The following is a 22,060-nucleotide window of genomic DNA, read 5'->3' as shown; positions in this document are numbered from 1 at the left end:
CAGCAAAGTGATGGAAGGTGTAATCTACACAGTGTTTATCAAATGGCACTTACACAACAATAATTGATTTTCAGTTTGAGTTCTGCCAAGGCTATTCAGCTCCAAACTTCATTCGAGCCTTGGTCCAAATGTGGACAAAAAAGCTGAATTCAAGAAGCTACGCAGAGTGACTGCCCTTAATATCAAGGTAGCATTTGACCATATGGAGCAACAGGAAGCACTAGCAAAATTTGAAGTAAACAGGAATCAGAAGAAAAACACACCGCTGGCTGGAATCGTATCTGGCACAATGGAAGATGGTTGTGGATGAAATCATAGAGAAATCATAGAAACCCTACAGTGCAGAAGGAGGCCATTCGGCCCATCGAGTCTGCACCGACCACAATCCCACCCAGGCCCTACCCCCACATATTTACCTGCTAATCCCTCTAACCTACGCATCTCAGGACTCTAAGGGGCAATTTTTAACCTGGCCAATCAACCTAACCTGCACATCTTTGGACTGTGGGAGGAAACCGGGGCACCCGGAGGAAACCCACGCAGACACGAGGAGAATGTGCAAACTCCACACAGACAGTGACCCGAGCCGGGAATCGAACCCAGGACCCTGGTGCTGTGAAGCAGCAGTGCTAACCACTGTGCTACCGTGCCGCCCAATGTTAAAAGTCAATCATCATAGTCCCAGGACACTGCTGCAAGGGTTCCTCAGGATAATGTCTTAGGCTCAACCACCTTTATCAATGATTTCCTTTCATCATAAGATTAGGAGTGGGGACGTTTACTGATGATTGCAGTGTTCAATGATATATATATTGAAACAGTCTACGCCTGCCTGCAGCACGATCCGGACAAGATTTAGAAGAATATGAAGGATGAAGCATCTGTGACTAACTAAAGGAGTTTAAGATGGTTCCAATTCAAAAGAAATGCTGCAAAGGTTAATGATCAGCCTGAGCTTGGAAAAATTATAACAACTAGTAAAATTTGACTCAACAAAGAGGGGAAAATAGATTGAGTGTAAACTAGCAAGTAATATGAAATAGAAAACAAGAGCTTTCACAAATATGTAAAAAGGAATAAAAGCCAAAGTAAATGTTGGTGCTGTAGAGGTGAAACTGATGAATGAATACCAGGAATGCAGGGAATTGCAGACACTTTGAACAAGTATTTTGCATGTCTTCAGGGTAAAAGACAATAAAAATATTCCAATAATAGTAAAAAATCCAGGGTAGAAACTTAAAGCAATTATCACTAGAAAAAGAATACTAGGTAAAGTATTGGGACTAATGGCTATCAACTCAACTAGACCTGATGGCTTATATTCTAATGTTTTAACTGAAATGGCCGTATGATGCGGCACGGTAGCACAGTGGTTAGCACTGCTGCTTCACAGCTCCAGGGACCTGGGTTCGATTCCCGGCTTGGGTCACTGTCTGTGTGGAGTTTGCATGTTCTCCTCGTGTCTGCGTGGGTTTCCTCCGGGTGTTCCGGTTTCCTCCCACAGTCCAAAGATGTGCAGGTTAGGTTGATTGGCCATGCTAAAAAATTGCCCCTTAGTGTCCTGAGATGCGAAGGTTAGAGGGATTAGTGGGTAAAATATGTAGGGATGTGGGGGCAGGGCCTGGGTGGGATTGTGGTCGGTGCAGACTCAATGGGCCGAATGGCCTCTTTCTGCACTGTAGGGTTTCTATGATTTCTTTCTATGATGCATTGGTTGTATTCTTCCTGGTTAAACTTGTCTTCAAACATTGGCCAGATTCATTTGTTCAACAAAAAATGAGGGTAAGGTTGTTGAATGTCACAGAAAAATATTGGTGCTACCCTCTCAACATTATTGCTGCATCAACACAGTACTACTCTTTCGGTACCATACCTCGTTTTCTTGTTACTGCTACTAAAACTGCCACCTGCTTGACTTTCACAATGCAGTAAAGAAGCCATCATAAGAGATGCTGCTGCACACCTAAATAAAAGTAAAAAATACACATGGAAGATTCAAGTCAAAAAGAAATATTTTCATGTTCATGAATGTACATCCCAATAACCAGTTTTCAGAGGTAAAAAAACATGTACTTAGTGCTACACCTTATTTCACCACCCCACCATAATTCTTGTCAGCTGAAGACCATCCCACACATCAATACGTGCACTTAATCCATGCACTTCAAAAACCTGATCACATTGCAGAAACTAACAGCATGTCTTGCAAACACTGGCAGCTTGTTTTAAACCCCTTTTCCTTGGGATCTAATCTGAAGGTGTTGACACCTCTTTAAGTACCAAAAATTGCATTTGTCTTTGGCTGTGTTATGACACAGGATTAATCAATGATCTGATAGTGAAGATTATGCTTAAATTATAATTAAATGTATTCTTCTTCTCTGGGGTGTTGCGAAATGTCGGTCTCCAACTAGAGCCATAAACTTAAATAAAGGAAATTGCAAAGTAAGAAGAGTTAGCCAAAGCAGATAGGGGAAACAGATTAAAAAGATGTTAGACAAGAGCAGACTTCAAAAGGATATTTCATAATAGTTCACGAAGGTGTATTCCAAGAAGGATGAACCATTTTTAGATAAGTAGTGAGATTTCTGTTATCATCACTTGGTCTTAGATGAGGTCATTTTTGATCAGGACTGATAGACTGCTGGAGGCTCGGCTGTTTCTTGCTTGATGCAAGCCATCCTTCCAGGTAAGGAAATTTTGGTTGCTTCACCTGCAGTTTATGGGTGGCTCTAATGCTCCTGCTTCCAAGTATTTGTTTAGGTCTTTTCAAGACCTCGGAATAAGAATTGGATGACAATGTATCTGCTGTTGTCTATTGTTTTCCTTGCTCAAAATTGTCCATCTGTTTCTTGCTTGATGCAAGCCATCCTTCCAGGTAAGGAAATTTTGGTTGCTTCACCTGCAGTTTATGGGTGGCTCTAATGCTCCTGCTTCCAAGTATTTGTTTAGGTCTTTTCAAGACCTCGGAATAAGAATTGGATCACATACAAAGTTTCTGCACCTCTGCTTTCTTTGGACAGAAGTTTAGTAATCAACTGTCCCTTAATCTTCAGTGGAATGCCTCCTGGACCACAGACAGAACCATATGGTCAATGGCTGGAGGAAGTCCTGCTTTAGCTACAAACTCTTGCTCCAATGTCTAGATTGAAGTTTACTCTATGTTGGTGGATCATAATGTCTCTTCTCCAATAGCTCCCACAAAATCCTATCATTTCTTCCAAGAACAGCACTTCATTTGTCATTTCAAAGCATCATAGAAGAATCCAAAGAACAAAGAAAAGTACAGCACAGGAACAGGCCCTTCGGCCCAAGTTTGTGCCGACACAGATGCCTCTCTAATATTTTCTTGCCTGTGTGTGGTCCATATCCCTATTTCCTGCCTATTCATGTATCTATCTAGTTGCCTCTTGAATCCCTACAGTACAAAGGGAGCCCATTTGGCCGATCGAGTCTGCACTGACCACAATCCCATCCAGGCCCTATCCCCATGCATTCACCTTAGCTAGTCCCCCGACACTAAGGGGCAATTTAGCATGGCCAATCAACCTAACCCGCACATCTTTGGAGTGGTTTCTCTTCAGCTTTCTCAAACCCCCGACCCTCATCCCCCAATCCACCCCTTACCCTGCACCCCCACCCCCAATCCACCCCTCACTCTGCACCCCCCACCCTCAACCCCAATCCACCCCTCACCCTGCACACCCCACCCCCAATCCACCCCTCACCCTGCACCCCCCCACCCCCAATCCACCCCTTACCCTGCACCCCCCACCCACCCCCCACCCTCACCCTGCACCCCCAATCCATCCCTCACCCCCCACTCACCCCCAATCCACCCCTCACCTTCAATCCACCCCTCACCCACACCCCCCAACCGTAGCCCAATCCATCCCTCACCCACACCCCCCAACATTAGCCCAATCCACACCTCACCCTGCACCCCCCACCCTCACCCCCAATCCACCCCTCACTCCCATCCACCCCTCACCCTCAATCCACCCCTCACCCTCAATCCACCCCTCACCCCAATCCATCCCTCACCCTGCACCCCCCACCCCTCACCCTGCACCCCCCACCCTCACCCTGCACCCCCAATCCACCCCTCATCCTGCACCCCCACCCCCAATCCACCCCTCACCCCCATCCACCCCTCACCCTGCACCCCCACCCCCAATCCACCCCTCACCCCCATCCACCCCTCACCCTCAATCCACCCCTCACCCTCAATCCACCCCTCACCCCCAATCCATCCCTCACCCTGCACCCCCCACCCTTAGCCCAATCCACCCCTCACCCGGCACCCCCCCACCCAATTCACTTTTCACCCTGCACCCCCTACCCTCAACCCCAATCCATCGCTCACCCCCAATCTACCCCTCACCCTCAATCCACCCCTCACCCCCACCCTTAGCCCAATCCACCTCCTGCCCTGCATCCCCACCCTCACCCCCAATCCACCCCCCCACCCTCACACCAATCCACCTCAACCCTCACTTCCACCCCCACACCCCCCCTTAACCCTCACCATATTTTACCCCATAATTGACCTCAGTGTCTTTCAGAAAGCGGACAGTAGATGAGGGTAACTCGCTGGCCTGATTAAGTATTTCGATCATTGTGACATAACCTGAACTCTAAGGTCTGCGAGTGTAATGGGCACCTTTACCGGGACCATTGCTGCGTTCACACAGCCCGCAAGCGGCGACCGTGTGCCGCCGGCTGGCCCCCACGTGCCGGCCCATTCCGACCGTTAGTATTTAAAGTCGCGTGGAGGGGCGGGGCCTTTCCGCGACAAGCCCCGCCCACCCAGGCCACGCCCCACCTCGGGCACGCCCCGCGGGGCCCGCCCCCAAAGCTCCTCCCCAATCCCACCGCACATTCCGGCCTCGAGCGCTGAAACCACGCCCACCATGGTCCCGCCCACTTTTGCCCCGCCCATCCCGGCCACACCCACCACACGCCCCGCCCCCAGCTCCTCCCCGCGCTGACCGTTAGCATTTGAAAGGTAGATTGTTCACCTGCAGAGGGAGAGCCGCACACCTCAGGTGCGATGGTTCAGGAGGAGGAGGAGGTGAATTTACCAATTACAATCTCACCAAAGGTTTATTTTAACTCCAGAAGTCTGTCTTATTTTTTTTACAGTAAGAAGTTTAACAACACCAGGTTAAAGTCCAACAGGTTTATTTGGTAGCAAAAGCCACACAAGCTTTCGAGGCTCTAAGCCCCTTCTTCAGGTGAGTGGGAATTCTGTTCACAAACAGAACTTATAAAGTGAACAGAATTCCCACTCACCTGAAGAAGGGGCTTAGAGCCTCGAAAGCTTGTGTGGCTTTTGCTACCAAATAAACCTGTTGGACTTTAACCTGGTGTTGTTAAACTTCTTACTGTGTTTACCCCAGTCCAACGCCGGCATCTCCACATTATTTTTTTTATCCTAAACTCTGATGCAGTGAACCCCCCCGGGGTTGAACATTGGCCACAGAATGAGGTTTGACCTGAGGGATGTGGCTTTGCCTCAATGCCTTGAGTGATCCAGATTGTGTGTGGATTATGATATCAGATGGCACATTCTCCCATTACTCACCTGTAAAGCCCTCCCCTAGGATGGAGAAACCAGTACTGGGCTTTAGAATGTCACAAACCTCCCCCAGATTGTTGGAAAAGTTAGATCTTGACCCACCAAAAAAAAACTGCATTTTTGGTCCCTTAAATGGCTTGAATTTCTTCCTGTCACACAGAAACTATTTTGGATTACCAGGGGGACAGACTGATCTATGTGGACGCTGTGAACAATGTGATTATATTACTTAATTTTCAGTTTATTTATATGCGAATCAATAGTTTATTATAATATTCTCAGATAGTAAATATAAAGTGTTATTCTCTACCAAAATGTCACACATTCCTAAGCAACACACAGGGAGAAAGCTGTAAACTTACACAGGATCTCAGTTACACTCCTTGTTCCTGTGTTCTCATCTTTAAACTGCTGGATGGATGCAGCGTGGAACAGAAGATTTGTTTAGAATTACTCTCTTATTACATCACAAAGTACCATCTATATTAAATTTAATGGGACCAACAGTTTAATTGTTTTGCCAAAAAGATTAACAGTGAGTGAAAGAAATTTACGTCAATGTTAGCAGATAAAGTAAGGGAAATTCTTGTGAACATGCCTTTACTTGCGGCATGCAATGTAGGAACAGAAACTCTGGCTCCAGGCTTTTAATCGGATGGCAGAGTTTCACTCATTTTTGCTTGTTTTTTAGTTCTGACAGAAGGTTCTTCTCAAGTTGTTAACTTGCTTGTTCGATCTGCGGATGTTTATTGACTTAGTGAGTCCAGCATTTGAGTGTAATATTACTGAAAATATGTCCTCTTTCATTATTTGAAAGGATCACTTTTACATTTGTGTCCACCTTTATTTTACAGGTTGGACAATTTGGAGGATTTCCTGATGGATCTATTCCTGGCCAAACTTGACCATGGTTGTCATAGAGGGTTGTGTTATATGCAGGGACGTTAGATAGGATTTGACATTCTGGTTGTACATGTATACGCCATATGTGATGCCTCACTGAATGCGCAATGAAATTCTTGCTTGACTTCCTCCATTCAACAAGGGGAGTAGGGACAACCCTGGTAATTATAGACCGGTGAGCCTTACTTCTGTTGTGGGCAAAGTATTGGAAAGGATTATAAGAGATAGGATTTATAATCACCTAGAAAGGAATAATTTGATTAGGGATAGTCAGCATGGTTTTGTGAAGGGTAGGTCGTGCCTCACTAACCTTATTGAGTTCTTTGGGAAGGTGACCAAAGAGGTGGATGAGGATAAAGCGGTTGATGTGGTGTATATGGATTTCAGCAAAGCGTTTGATAAGGTTCCCCATGGTAGGCTTTTGCAGAAAATACGGACACATGGGATTGAGGGTGATTTAGTGGTTTGGATCAGGAATTGGCTAGCTGTAAGAAAACAGAGGGTGGTGGTTGATGGGAAATATTCATCCTGGAGTTCAGTTACTATGGTGTACCGCAAGGATCTGTTTTGGGGCCACTGCTGTTTGTCATTTTTATTAATGACCTGGATGAGGGCGTGGAAGGATGGATTAGTAAATTTGCGGATGATACTAAAGTCGGTGGAGTTGTAGACAGTGCGGAGGGAAGTGGCAGGTTACAGAGGGACATAGAGAAGCTGCAGAGCTGGACTGAGAGGTGGCAAATGGAGTTTAATGCGGAAAAGTGTGAAGTGATGGATTGACGATTGGCTGTCAGACAGAAGGCAGAGAGTTGGGATAAAAGGTTCTTTCTCAGAATGGCAACCGGTGACAAGTGGTGTCCCGCAGGGTTCAGTGTTGGGGCCACAGCTGTTCTCTTTATATATTAACGATCTAGATGACAGGACTGGGAGCATTCTGGCCAAGTTTGCCGATGATACAAAGATAGGTGGAGGGGCAGGTAGTATTGAGGAGGTGGGGAGGCTGCAGAAAGATTTAGACAGTTTAGGAGAGTGGTCCAAGAAGTGGCTGATGAAATTCAACGTGGGCAAGTGCGAGGTCGTACACTTTGGAAAAAAGAATAGAGGCATGGACTATTTTCTAAACGGTGACAAAATTCATAATGCTAAAGTGCAAAGGGACTTGGGAGTCCTAGTCCAGGATTCTCTAAAGGTAAACTTGCAGGTTGAGTCCGTAATTAAGAAAGCAAATGTAATGTTGTCATTTATCTCAAGAGGCTTGGAATACAAAAGCAGGGATGTACTTCTGAGGCTTTATAAAGCACTGGTTAGGCCCCATTTGGAGTACTGTGAGCAATTTTGGGCCCCACACCTCAGGAAGGACATACTGGCACTGGAGCGGGTCCAGCGGAGATTCACACGGATGATCCCAGGAATGGTAGGCCTGACATACGATGAACGTCTGAGGATCGTGGGATTATATTCATTGGAGTTTAGGAGGTTGAGGGGAGATCTGATAGAAACTTACAAGATAATGAACGGCTTAGATAGGATGGACGTAGGGAAGTTGTTTCCATTAACAGGGGAGACTAGGACGCGGGGGCACAGCCTTAGAATAAAAGGGAGTCACTTTAGAACAGAGATGAGGAGAAATTTCTTCAGCCAGAGAGTGGTGGGTCTGTGGAATTCATTGCCACAGAGGGCTGTGGAGGCCGAGACGTTGAGCGTCTTCAAGACAGAAATTGATAAATTCTTGATTTCTCGAGGAATTAAGGGCTATGGGGAGAGAGCGGGTAAATGGAGTTGAAATCAACCATGATTGAATGGTGGAGTGGACTCGATGGGCCGAATGGCCTTACTTCCGCTCCTATGTCTTATGGTCTTATGGTCTTATGGTGATTCACTTTGGAAGGAGTAACAGGAATACAGAGTACTGGGCTAATGGTAAGATACTTGGGAGTGTGGATGAACAGAGGGATCTGGGTGTCCATGTGCATAGATCCCTGAAAGTTGGCACCCAGGTTGATAGGGTTGTTAAGAAGGCATACGGTGTGTTAGTTTTTATTGGTAGAGGGATTGAGTTTCGGAGCCAGGAGGTCATGCTGCAACTGTACAAAACTCTGGTGCGGCCGCATTTGGAGTATTGCGTACAGTTCTGGTCGCCGCATTATAGGAAAGATGTGGAAGCGTTGGAAAGGGTGCAGAGGAGATTTACCAGGATGTTGCCTATGAGGAAAGGCTGAGGGGCTTGAGGTTGTTTTCGTTAGAGAGAAGAAGGTTAAGAGGTGACTTAATAGAGGCATACAAGATGATCAGAGGATTAGATCGGGTGGATAGTGAGAGCCTTTTTCCTCGGATGGTGGTGGCTAGCACGAGCGGACATAGCTTTAAATTGAGGGGTGAGAGATATAGGACAGATGTTAGAGGTAGGTTCTTTACTCAGAGAGTAGTAAGGGCGTGGAATGCCCTGCCTGCAGCAGTAGTGGACTCGTCAACATTAAGAGCATTCAAATGGTTATTGGATAAACATATGGATGATATTGGAAATAGTGTAGATTAGAGGGGCTTTAGATTGGTTCCACTGGTCGGCGCAACATCGAGGGCTGAAGGGCCTGTACTGCGCTGTAATGTTCTATGTTCTATTTATTATTTAATATGGTTAATTTTGCTGTTTTTTAAAATTAGAACTACCTTGTGTGGTAATTCTAATGAAAAGAAATTAGGAAATCTCTCTGTGTTATTCCCTGGGGGACACTTGTTGAATTCCAGTTGGGTCGGTCAAGCTCAGTCGTACATTTCTCCTAGCCTGTTAGAAATTAGACCCTTTCAAGTTAAGTTGACATTTGCTATTGCCCTAAATATAGAACATAGAAAAACTACAGCACAAACAGGCCCTTCGGCCCACAAGTTGCGCCGGTCATGTCCCTACCTACCTAGGCCTATATGTAGGCTTACCTATAACCCTCAATCCTATTAAGTCCCATGTACTCATCCAGAGGTCTCTTAAAAGACCCTATCGAGTTTGCCTCCACCACCATTGACGGCAGCCGATTCCACTCACCCACCACCCTCTGAGTGAAAAACGTACCCCTGACATGTTGCCCAACATTTCCTTTCTGTGGATTACCACCATGGTGGAGAGGTTCAAACATTCCATTGATCCCGAGAATGATGCTGTCGTGAGTCTTAAATTCCTGGCAGGGTCACCCATGACGTTAAGGTTGGAGGGGAGGAATCAGATAAAGCGCAATCCAACACAAGTCCTCAACGGTAGATCAGGCAGAAGATACTTGTATGGTATCAATGACTGCCATGGTGAATGCTCCTATGCTACCCTGGACACCATACTCTCCAACTTTCCTATGGAAGCTAAGATCATCCTCCCCGGGGACTTCAACGCCAAGGTTGTAAAGGACTGCCAACTCTTGAAAGGAAGGAATTGGGAATTACAACTCCAATAGGGTTCTCCAGCTCACCAACTGTGCAGAACATCAACTTGTCATCAGTAGCAGACAGTTCAACCAAAAAGATAATTTAAAGACTTCCTGGAGATATCCACGATCAAAGCACTGGCACATGATTGACTATGTCATTGTCCGATTCCAAGACCGAAAGGAAGCTGTTATCACCAAAGTGATGACCAATGCAGATGACTGCTGGACAGACCACAGGCTCATCCGCTTCTCTCTGTCCATCAAATTCCATCAGAAGCAGCGGAAGATGAAGAAACAGCTCAGAAAAAAGATTAATGTTGAGCTGCTTCAAGAGCCAAGCATGCTATCGAATTTCCAGCAATATCTTCACCAAAATCTCCAAAGCATTCATTCAAATGGCATGGAGGAAAACTAGTAAGAACTGAAGACAGCCTTCATCTCAAGTTGTGAAGAAACCACCGGCTACCAGACCAGGAAATAACAAGACTGGTTGACAAGACTACACCATCCAAGGCGTCATCAACAAGAAGAGGAAAGCTCTCCATGCCTGACAAAACAACATCAGCAAGGCAAAGAGGAGGGCTCACCAATCAGCAAAGGCAGAAGTACTAAGGACTACCAGGGAAATCAAAAACCAATGGTGGACTCGGTGTAAGAACTCAGAGCCAGAGTAGGCCATTAAGCCCCTCGAGCCTGCTCCACCATTCAATACAATCATGGCTGATCTTGTCTCAGCCTCAACTCCACATTCCTGCCTGTTCTCCATAACCCTTCAACCCATTACTAATTAAAAGTCTGTCTATCTTCTCAAATTTACACAAAGTCCTGGCAACCACCATGCTTTGGGATAGTGAATTCCACAGATTTGCAACCCTTTGAGAGAAGTAACTTCTCTTCTCTGTTTCAAATCTGTTACCCCTTAACAGGGAGATGAGAAATGAAATTGCTGGGCCTCTGACGGAAATCTTTGTCGCTTCTTTGGACACGGGTGAGGTCCCTGAGGATTGGAGGATAGCGAATGTGGTCCCGTTGTTTAAGAAGGGTAGCAGGGATAACCCAGGAAATTATAGGCCGGTGAGCTTGACGTCCGTGGTAGGGAAGTTGTTGGAGAGGATTCTTAGAGACAGGATGTATGTGCATTTAGAACGGAACAATCTCATTAGTGACAGACAGCATGGTTTTGTAAGAGGGAGGTCGTGCCTTACAAATTTGGTGGAGTTTTTTGAGGAAGTGACAAAAACGGTTGATGAAGGAAGGGCCGTGGATGTCGTCTATATGGATTTCAGTAAGGCATTTGACAAAGTCCCACATGGCAGGTTGGTTAAGAAGGTTAAGGCTCATGGGATACAAGGAGAAGTGGCTAGATGGGTGGAGAACTGGGTTGGCCATAGGAGACAGAGGGTAGTGGTCGAAGGGTCTTTTTCCGGCTGGAGGTCTGTGACCAGTGGTGTTCCGCAGGGCTCTGTACTGGGACCTCTGCTATTTGTGATATATATAAATGATTTGGAAGAAGGTGTAACTGGTGTAATCAGCAAGTTTGCGGATGACACGAAGATGGCTGGACTTGCGGATAGCGAAGAGCACTGTCGGGCAATACAGCAGGATATAGATAGGCTGGAAAATTGGGCGGAGAGGTGGCAGATGGAGTTTAATCCGGATAAATGCGAAGTAATGCATTTTGGAAGAAATAATGTAGGGAGGAGTTATACAATAAATGGCAGAGTCATCAGGAGTATAGAAACACAGAGGGACCTAGGTGTGCAAGTCCACAAATCCTTGAAGGTGGCAACACAGGTGGAGAAGGTGGTGAAGAAGGCATATGGTATGCTTGCCTTTATAGGACGGGGTATAGAGTATAAAAGCTGGAATCTGATGATGCAGCTGTATAGAACGCTGGTTAGGTCACATTTGGAGTACTGCGTCCAGTTCTGGTCGCCGCACTACCAGAAGGACGTGGAGGCGTTAGAGAGAGTGCAGAGAAGGTTTACCAGGATGTTGCCTGGTATGGAGGGTCTTAGCTATGAGGAGAGATTGGGTAGACTGGGGTTGTTCTCCTTGGAAAGACAGAGAATGAGGGGAGATCTAATAGAGGTGTACAAGATTATGAAGGGTATAGATAGGGTGAACAGTGGGAAGCTTTTTCCCAGGTCGGAGGTGACGATCACGAGGGGTCACGGGCTCAAGGTGAGAGGGGCGAAGTATAACTCAGATATCAGAGGGACGTTTTTTACACAGAGGGCTGGAATGCGCTGCCAAGTAGGGTGGTGGAGGCAGGCACGCTGACATCGTTTAAGACTTACCTGGATAGTCACATGAGCAGCCTGGGAATGGAGGGATACAAACGATTGGTCTAGTTGGACCAAGGAGCGGCACAGGCTTGGAGGGCCGAAGGGCCTGTTTCCTGTGCTGTACTGTTCTTTGTTCTTTGTTCTTTGTTATCTTAAAGCTATGCCCTCTTGTCCTAGATTGCTCCACAAGAGGAAACATCCGCCCTACATCTACTTTGTCGATCCTTTATATACTTCAATTAGAACTCCTTTCATCTGAACTGTAGTGAGTATAGGCTTAAACTGCTCAATCTTTCTTCATTAAGACAAATCCCTCATCTACGGAGTCAATCAAGTGAACCTCCTTTGAATTGGCTCTAATGCCACTAAATTCTTCCTCAAATAAGGAGACCAAAACTGTACACAGTACTCCAGATGTGATCTCACCCATATCTTCACAGTGATGATGGACACTAATTACTTGTTCGGCTCCTCTGCCATTTTCTTGTTTTTCATTATCAGTTCCTCAGACTCACTCTCCAGAGAACAACATTGGCTTTAATTACTCTTTTCCTATTTAAATACTAATAAAAACCATTACTTTCTGCCTTTACGTTACAGGCTAGCTATCTCTCAAATTCTTCTTTCTCCCTCTTTATTCATTTTAGTCCTTCTTTGCTGCTTCTTAAAATCTGACAAATCTTTTAACCGAACACTAATATTTGTAGTGTTTCTTTCAATTTGATACGATCCTTAACTTTCTTATTCAGCCAAGAATGATGCACCCTTCTCAAAGAGTCTTTCTCATTGGGATAAATCTTTGCTGAGAGTTATTAAATATCTCTCTCAAATCTTGCCACTGCATCTCTGGGGACACGGGTTTGAATCCCTGGTGAAAGATGATGAAATTTGACTTGAAGAAAAAACAAGAATTAAAAGTCCAATGGTCTAGAATAGCCTGCTCCCTGGTTGGCTCTAGCATGTACTGCTCTAAGAAATTGTCCTGAATATACTCTATGAACGTGTGTTCCAGGTTACTTTGCCAATCTGATTCACCCAAGCTGTGTATAAATTAAAATCACCCATGATTATTGCAGTACCTTTCTTACATGTCCCATTCATTTCTTCCTGTATGCACTGTAACTACTGTTAGGGGGCCCGTAAACTACTCTCACAAATGTCCTATTGCCTTTACTATGGCTGGAATTCTCCAGTCTCTCACACCTCACTACCGCTGGAGCAAGAACGGAGAATATGGTGCTCAGCCAAATCTCCATTTATAGCAGCAGGACCGGATAATCGCAGCATCGGGCAAGGTCAGGGAATTCCGGCCTATTTCTCATCTCTACCTAAACTGATTCTGCATCTTGTTCTTGCGAGCCAAGGTCATCTCTCATTATATTAATGACATCCTTAATTAATAGAGCTACCCCACTAACATTTCCTAGCTTCCTATCTTTTTCAAATGTCAAATACTCTTCAATATTTAGGTCCCACCCTTGGTCATCCTGCAACCATAAGGTTGAATTCACCCATCTGGGCCTAAGTCCCATGATGGGTGCAGGAACAGAAAGAGTCTCTCACTGTGGAGGCTGGCAGGAAACCACACCAGTCTTTTGGCCCTGACATAATTATTTATGCACCCAGGGGCTTTGCACCATATTCCATGTTGGGGTGGGCATGATGGCAGGAATACCATCATCACCTCTGAGTGCCACATTGAAAGTGCATCCAACATCACTGATGCACCATTGATGAAACATAGAAAAACTACAGCACAATACAGGCCCTTCAGCCCACAAAGTTGTGCCGAACATGTCCCTACCTTAGCGATTACGAGGCTTACCTATAACCCTCTATCTTACTAAGTTCTATGTACTTATCTAAAAGTCTCTTAAAAGACCCTATCGAATCCACCTCCACCACCGTTGCTGGCAGCCCATTCCATGCGCCCACCACCCTCTGAGTGAAAAACTTACCCCTGGCATCTCCTCTGTACCTACTCCCCAGCACCTTAAACCTGTGTTCTCTTGTGGCAACCATTTCAGCCCTAGGAAAAAGCCTCTGACTGTCCACTCGATCAATACCTCTCAACATCTTATACACCTCTATCAGGTCACCCCTCGTCCTTCGTCTCTCCAAGGAGAAAAGGCCGAGCTCACTCAACCTATCCTCATAAGGCACGCCCCCCAACCCAGACAACATCCTTGTAAATCTCCTCTGCACCCTTTCTATGGCTTCCACATCCTTCCTGTAATGAGGCGAACAGAACTGAGCACAGTACTCCAAGTGGGGTCTGACCAGGGTCCTATATAGCTGCAACATTATCTCACGACTCCTAAACTCAATTCCTCGATTGATGAAGGCCAGTACACCATACGCCTTCTTAACCACAGCCTCAACCTGCACAGCTGCTTTGAGCGTCCTATGAACTCGGACCCCAAGATCCTTCTGATCTTCCACACTGCCAAGAGTCCTACCATTAGTATTATATTCCACCATCCTATTTGACCTGCCAAAATGAACCACCTCACACTTGTCTGGGTTAAACTCCATCTGCCACTTCTCCGCCCAGTCTTGCATCCAATCAATGTCTCGCTGCAACTTCTGACATCCCTCCACACTATCCACAACATCTCCAACCTTTGCGTCATCAGCAAACTTACCAACCCACCCCTCCACGTCCTCATCCAGGTCATTTATAAAAATCACAAAGAGTAAGGGTCCCAGAACAGATCCCTGGGGCACTCCACTGGTGACCGACCTCCATTCAGAATATGACCCATCTATAACCACTCTTTGCCTTCTGTGGGCAAGCCAGTTCTGGATCCACAAAGCAATGTCCCCTTGGATCCCATGCCCCCTCGCTTTCTCAATAAGCCTTGCATGGGGCATCTTATCAAATGCCTTGCTGAAGTCCATATGTACTACATCTACTGCTCTTCCTTCATCAATGTGTTTAGTCACATCCTCAAAAAATTCAACCAGACTCGTAAGACATGATCTGCCTTTGACAAAGCCATGCTGACTATTCTTAATCATATTATACCTCTCTAAATGTTCATAAATCCTGCCTCTCAGGATCTTCTCCATCAACTTACCAACCACAGAGGTTAGACTCACTGGTCTATAATTTCCAGGGCCATCTCTACTCCCTTTCTTGAATAAAGGAACAACATCCGCAATCTTCCAATCCTCCGGAATTTCTCCCGTCTCCATTGATGATGCAAAGATCATCACCAGAGGCTCAGCAATCTCTTCCCTCGCCTCCCACAGTAGCCTGGGGTACATCTCATCCGGACCCGGCGACTTATCTAACTTGATGCTTTTCAAAAGTTCCAACACATCCTCTTTCTTAATATCTACATGCTCAAGCTTTTCAGTCCGCTGCAAGTCTGCACTACAACCACCAAGATCCTTTTCCATAGTGAATACTGAAGTAAAGTAGTCATTAAGTACCTCTGCTATTTCTTCCGGTTCTATACAAACTTTCCCATCATCACACTTGATAGGTCCTATTCTTTCACATCTTATCCTCTTGCTCTTCACATACTTGAATGAAGTTGGACCTCCAGGAACACTCTGAGGCTGAAAGGTGGACACCCTCATGACACTGAATCTGGAAGGCCCACCTGTAGATGCTCCCCACACCCACTGCTGTGGTGTTTTGCAGTCCAGGTTACGGACAGCCTCCATCCTGAACTCTGGAGGCAGCTCCAGGTATTGTTCAGGTAAGCCCCAACCTCTGCATGTCACATTGTTCCAGACATGTTCTGGATTGGCATGTTTTCCCACTGATACCATGGAGAATCGGGAATGGGTGAAAGATACTGGCCAGACCAATAACAGGATGCACATCCATTTCACGCTGGTCCCCAGTGGGTTTCCTGATCTGCTATGGTGAACACCCAACAGAAGATTTTTGGACTCCCATCAAATTCTTCCCTGCCTGCCATTAAACCCGCGGGCCATGAGAGGATTCTGCCTCATATCTCTAATGGCTATACAGGGTTTTTGCTGGGTTAAAGCTAGTGGCGTACTAGCAGAAAGGCGGCAAAAATTCTAGAGTCCATTTCTTTTCTATTCAACGTGCGCCCATGGAACTTCATGAAATCAGCAACTTTACAGATAACTTGTTCTAAATTATTCACACATCAGAGTCCCAGGACAGATTTCTATGAAACATCACTCGCTACTGCTGCACATTTTCCATTCTCAATCCATTTAAACCTTTTGACAATTCTTCATGAGCCTTCACTTTGTCTGCTCGCCTCATTTAAGAGCTTCCTTGAGTCCTTTTTTAAAAGGTCATGTGACTGGATTACCCTTACCAACCAGCTCATTCCAACAGATAATGCAAGTAATTATTTAGTACTTATAAAGATTAAAAGCAAAATCTTGCGAATGCTGGAATTGGAAACAAAAACAGAAAATGCTGGAAAATCTCAGCAGGTCTGACATCATCTGTGGAAAGAGAATAGAGCCAACGTCTTGAGTCTGGATGACCCTTCGTCACAGATGCTGTCAGACCTGCTGAGATTTTCCAGCATTTTCTGTTTTTACTTATAAAGATTGACTGGATGCTGGGCTCTTTATATATTCATATATTACACCCTATGGAACCCCTTTAAAAAGTTTATTAGTTGTAAGTGAGGTTTACATTAACGCTGCAATGACTTTTTCCCATTATGTTATATGAACCAGCATGCAGTCACTTTGTGCCTTACTCATTTTTTAAACATTTTGTAACTATTCAATTCTCTATTTATACAGTATTTAAGAAGTGATGAAAATACCATCTAAATTCTCATTAATATAATTTCCAGGTATTCTATCTGACTGAAGAATCTTGTGGCTATTTAGTCCTACCAGATTCTGCTTAAGACACATTTTATTCACTACTGTAGGGATTTCTTGACTCTTTTACTGTGATTGAAACGTGTCTTTGGTTGTCTGATTTTAAAAATCTATTCAGTATAGCTGCTATTTGCTGATAATTTGCAGTATTTTTCATCATTGGGCGGCACAGTGGCGCTGCCTCACAGCACCAGGAACCCGGGTTCAGTTCTGGCCTTGGGTCACTGTCTGTGTGGGGTCTGCACGTTCTCCCCGTGTCTACATGAGTTTCCTCCGGATGCTCCGGTTTCCTCCCACAGTCCAAAGATGTATTGATTAGGTTGACTGGCCATGCTAAAGTATCGGGGGACTGCCGGGGTAAATATGTGGGGTTAGGGGGATAGGTGGGATTATTGTCACTATAGGCCTGGTGGGCCGAACAGCCTCCTTCTGCCCTGTAGGGATTCTATGATCCTAAGTCCTTTAATGGATACCATTCTTCTTTTACTTTCCCCTATTATTAACATAGTCGTTAAGCTTTTGGGATTCCTCTTTACATTGGAGCATTCTAAAAGGAATATAAGCTTCCTGCTGTTCCTGGACTGTATTAATGTTCCACTGAATGTAAAGATGGAATTTAAAACTAAATAATCAGTTCCAATGTGACAAGTTTCCTAATCATACAATTCATAGTTTATCTTTAAGTTTTACCTTTCAGTTGGTAACATTTCCTGGGCATCCATTTCCTGTCAAAAAGGAAAAACGGTTTCAGTAAATGTGTACAAACAAACCTTAGTTTAGGAAGTGAAACTGGTTAAGTGCAAGGATATCAGTGGGTGAATATTTTGGTGGTAGTGATCACAAATCAGTTAGATTTAACGTAGTTATGGAAAAGGACAAAGATAGTCTAGGAATAAAGGTTATGAATTTGGGAAGGGCCAATTTTACCAAATTTCAATATGATTTGACAAAAATGGACTGGAAACAGTCACTTAGGCTGAATAGCTACCTTCTGTGGTGCTGACATGTCTATTCACTGTAAGAGTAACTCAGCTCGTCTCACTCCCCCTCTTCTCTCTGTGGTCCTGAAAAAATGGGACTGCCAAATTGAAAGCACCAAATTGAAAGCATATCAAGGATCATAGATGGTAGGATAATACAAAAATGGGAAGCTTATATCCGGTATCGAGAGCTCAAAACTTCAGAAAACCTAGAGTGATATAGAAAGTGCAGAAGAGAAATTAAAGGGGAAATTGGGAAAAAATGAAAAAATACTAGAAAGTAAAATCAAGCAAAACCCAAAAATGCTTCATAAATACAAAAAGTGCAAGAGGCTAATTTAAATAAGAATCTGGCCTGTTAGAGACTAAAAATTTAAGCTGTGTGTGGAGGTGGTAAATTTTGGACTGGTTCTCTGTTCACAAAAGAGGGGGATGATGATGCAGACATTGTAGTTAAGGAAGCGGAGTGTAAAATATTGGATTGTCTAAACATCGTGAGAGAGGAAATATGAAGGGGTTCAGCATCTTTGAAAATAGATAACCTGCCACACCTGGATGAAATATATCCCAGGCTGTTCAGAAAAGTTGGGGAGAAAATAGCAAAGACTCTGATTATCATCTTCTTTGGCTATAGGGTCTGGTAATGTTGTACTTTTGTTTCACAAGGGAGAACAGGATAAACTGAATTACAGGCCAGTCAGCTTAACTTCAGTGATACAAGTTAGTGGAAAAATACTGAGAGGCAGTATTAACCATCAATTAGAAAGGAACAGATTTAATTAAGGGCAGTCAGCAAATAAAGATTGTGTTTGACTAACCTGAATAAATGTTTGAGGAGGTAAGAAAGATGATTGATAGGGTGGCATATTTGCCTATAGTCTATAGGTGAATTTTAGCAATACATTATATAAACTCTTACTTTTCACGTAAGAGTTCAAGAAATCCCTGGGAAATCAACAATTGGCCCAGTATTAGGGACAAACTTTAATGGTGGAGAGTCTTTTTGTGACTGTAAAGCTGTTTCCTGGTCTATATCAATGATTTAGATTTAAATGTTGGAGGCATTGATTTAATAAGTTTGCAGATGTTGCGTGTCTGATTGAAAAGCTGCAGACTGTATGAAGATATCAATGGAGTGATCAGGTGAGCAGAAAAGACCCAAATGGAATTCAATCCAGAGAAGTGTTAGATATGTAATGCATTTGGATTTGGGGAAGGAAAATGAGGCAATCAAATACACATGTATAGTGGGATAATGAAATGTGTAGAACAGCAGAGAGGTCTTAGAATGCATGCATAGATCCCTGAAATTAGCACGATGGGTAGATAAGATGATTAAGAAAACATTTGGATTTGTTTTATTAGCTGAGGCATCAGATATAAGAGCAAGGAGGTTATGCTATAACTCGTTAAAATACTAGATCGGCCATAACAAGAGTTCTGCAAACAGATCTAATCACCTCTTGGATATGCACTTGAAGTACAATACCGACAAGGCTTTAGACCAAAAGCTGGAAAGTGGGACTCTATTGTTTATTGTTTCTCAGCCAGCATAGACAAAGTGGGTCAATTGGTAGCCTCCTATCCTATATAGCTCTATAATTACAAGGAGGATGTGATCACACTAGGGAAGATACAGAGGGGATTTACAAGGATGTTGTCAGAAGTGGAATATTTTAAGTATGAGGAAAAGTTGGCTAGGTTGGAGCTGTTTGCTTTGGAATAAAGGAGGCTGGGGAGAGGTTTAATTGAAGTGTATAAAGAGGAACCGTGATAGAAGGACCTATTTCATTTTGCAGAGAGATCAATAATGACTGGGTATGTATTTAAAGTAATTGGTAGAAAGATTAGAGGGGAGTTGAGAACATCTAGCTTCCAGTGGGTGTATAGATAGGAAACTCACTGCCTTAAAGGGTGGTAGAGGCATAAATCCTCATTATATTAAAAAGCACTTGGGTATGCACTGGGGGTGCTGTAACTTACAAGGCTACAGACTAAGATCTGAAAGGTGAGATTAAGCTTGATAGTTCTTTTACAGGTGGTGCAGAATGATGGGCTAAATAACCTCCTCCAGTGTCATAAATTTCGATGATTAAATCATCTCATGCATCTGTGGAAATTGTGAGGTAGCATAATGACAGCAACATAGCTGTCCATAGCACACCACATGCACCAAGACCAGGACAACATTATTGGGCTGATAAATGACAAGTAACATTTGCATCATACATTTGTCAAGCAATGATCATTTGAACAAGAGAGAATCTAACTACCTCCCCTTGGTATTCAATGTATGATTTGGATGAAGAGACTGACAGTATGGTTGCCGAACCGGCTGATGACAAAGATAGGTAAGAAAGTAAGTTGTGAAGAGGACAAGAGGCTACAAAAGGATATAGATAGGTTAAAAATCTGACGAATGGAGGATAATGTGGGAAGATGTGAGGTTTTCCACTTCAGTGGGATCAATAAAAAATAGTATATTATCTAAATGGTGAGAGATTGCAGAGCTCTGAGATGCAGAGGGAAGTCCTAATGCATGAGTTGTAAAAGGTTAGTATGCAGCTGCAGCAAGTAAAGCTAATAGAATGTTATTGTTTATTGCGAGGGGAATTGAAGACAAGAGGAAGGAGGCTATGCTTCTGTTAGACAAAACATTATTGAGACCATATCTGGAGTACTATGTGCAGTATTGGTCTCTTTATCAAGGAAAGATGTAAATGCATTGGAAGCAGTTCAAAGGTTTGCTACACTAAAACCTGGAAAAGTTTGATAGGCTAGGCTTGTATCCACTGGAGTTAGAACTAAGGGTCACTGATTAAAAATAAGGGGTTACCCACTTAGTACAGAGATGAGGAAATAAATTTCTGAGGGTTGTGAGACTTTGGAATTTTCTTCCTCAAAAGGTGGTTGAAGCAAAGTGTTTGAATATCTTTAAGGCTGAAGAAGATCGGTTCCCGATAAACAAGGGGGTGAAAGGTTATGGGGGAGTGGGGGGGGGGGGAGGGAGGGCGGTAGTTAGGAATGTGAAGTTGAGGTTAAAATTGGATTAGCTACAATCTTCTTGAATGGCAGAGCAGGTTTAAGGGGCTGAGTGGCCTATTCCTGCTCCTAATTCATGTGTTTGTAAATCATTGTGCATGTCTTGTTTTGCCAGGTTGTGCAACATATCTGCAATCTGATCTTGTATGTGTCTCATAATTTGAAAATGCTGAATCAGAAGTGGCAGTATATCATAGTTTTAGACAACCCCATTTTTGTTCTTTGTGGCATGGTGGCACCGTGGTTAACACTGCTGCCTCACTGCACCAGGGACCAGGGTTCAATTCCGGCCTCAGGTCACTGTTTATGTTGAGTTTGCACATTCTCCCTGTATCTGCATGGGTTTCCTCTGAGTGCTCTGGTTTCCTCCTACACTTCAAAGATGTGCAGGTTGGGTTGATTGACCATGCAAAATTGCTCCTTTGTGTCAAGGGGACTAGCAGAGTTAAAACATGGTGTTACAGGGATAGGGCCTTGGTGGAATTGTTGTCAGTGCAGGCTCAATAGGCCAAATGGCCTCCTTCTGCACTGTAAGGATTCTATTTCTCACATAATGCCATAGAAACAAAGAAAATAGGAGCAGGAGTAGGTCATTCGGACCTTCATGCCTGCTCCGCTATTCATTGTGATCACAGCTGATTCTCTATCTCAACACCATACTCCTACATTCTCCTCATATCCCTTGAATCCCTACAGAACCTACAAGTCACCAACTATCATTTCAAAAGGACCCATTTATTCCTACTCTATTCTTTCTGTCTACTGACCAATTCTCATTCCATGTCAATATATTCCCCACAATCCCATGTGCTTTAATTTTTTACACTAACCTCTTATCTATTCTGGCAGTTACATCCTCAAAAAACTTCAGTAGGTTTGTCAAACATGATTTGCTTTTCGTAAATCCATGTGGACATTGTCTAATCCTGTTGATACTTTCTAAATGTTCTGCTATCATATCCTTTATAATAGACTCTAAGGGCAGGTTCTAAGACGCGGGAGAGGGGAGTGTAAAATTGA

At 44.1% G+C, this 22,060-nt stretch overlaps 1 protein-coding gene across 1 annotated transcript in view; it reads right to left on the bottom strand.

Annotated features, from left to right (window-relative positions):
• Positions 1–22,060, bottom strand: part of sacs2 (sacsin molecular chaperone 2) — a 91,721-nt gene that overhangs the window by 49,986 nt on the left and 19,675 nt on the right. Inside the window, exon 3 of the mRNA XM_078238413.1 lies at positions 1,874–1,963. Within this exon, the coding sequence (XP_078094539.1) occupies positions 1,874–1,963 (90 nt within the window). The remainder of the gene's footprint in view (positions 1–1,873; positions 1,964–22,060) is intronic.

The sequence above is a fragment of the Mustelus asterias genome, chromosome 21 (genome assembly GCF_964213995.1).
Source record: "Mustelus asterias chromosome 21, sMusAst1.hap1.1, whole genome shotgun sequence".
NCBI classification, from domain to species: domain Eukaryota; kingdom Metazoa; phylum Chordata; class Chondrichthyes; order Carcharhiniformes; family Triakidae; genus Mustelus; species Mustelus asterias.
Note: the sequence above shows the minus strand (reverse complement) of the source record. Positions and strands in the feature narration are given on the sequence as shown.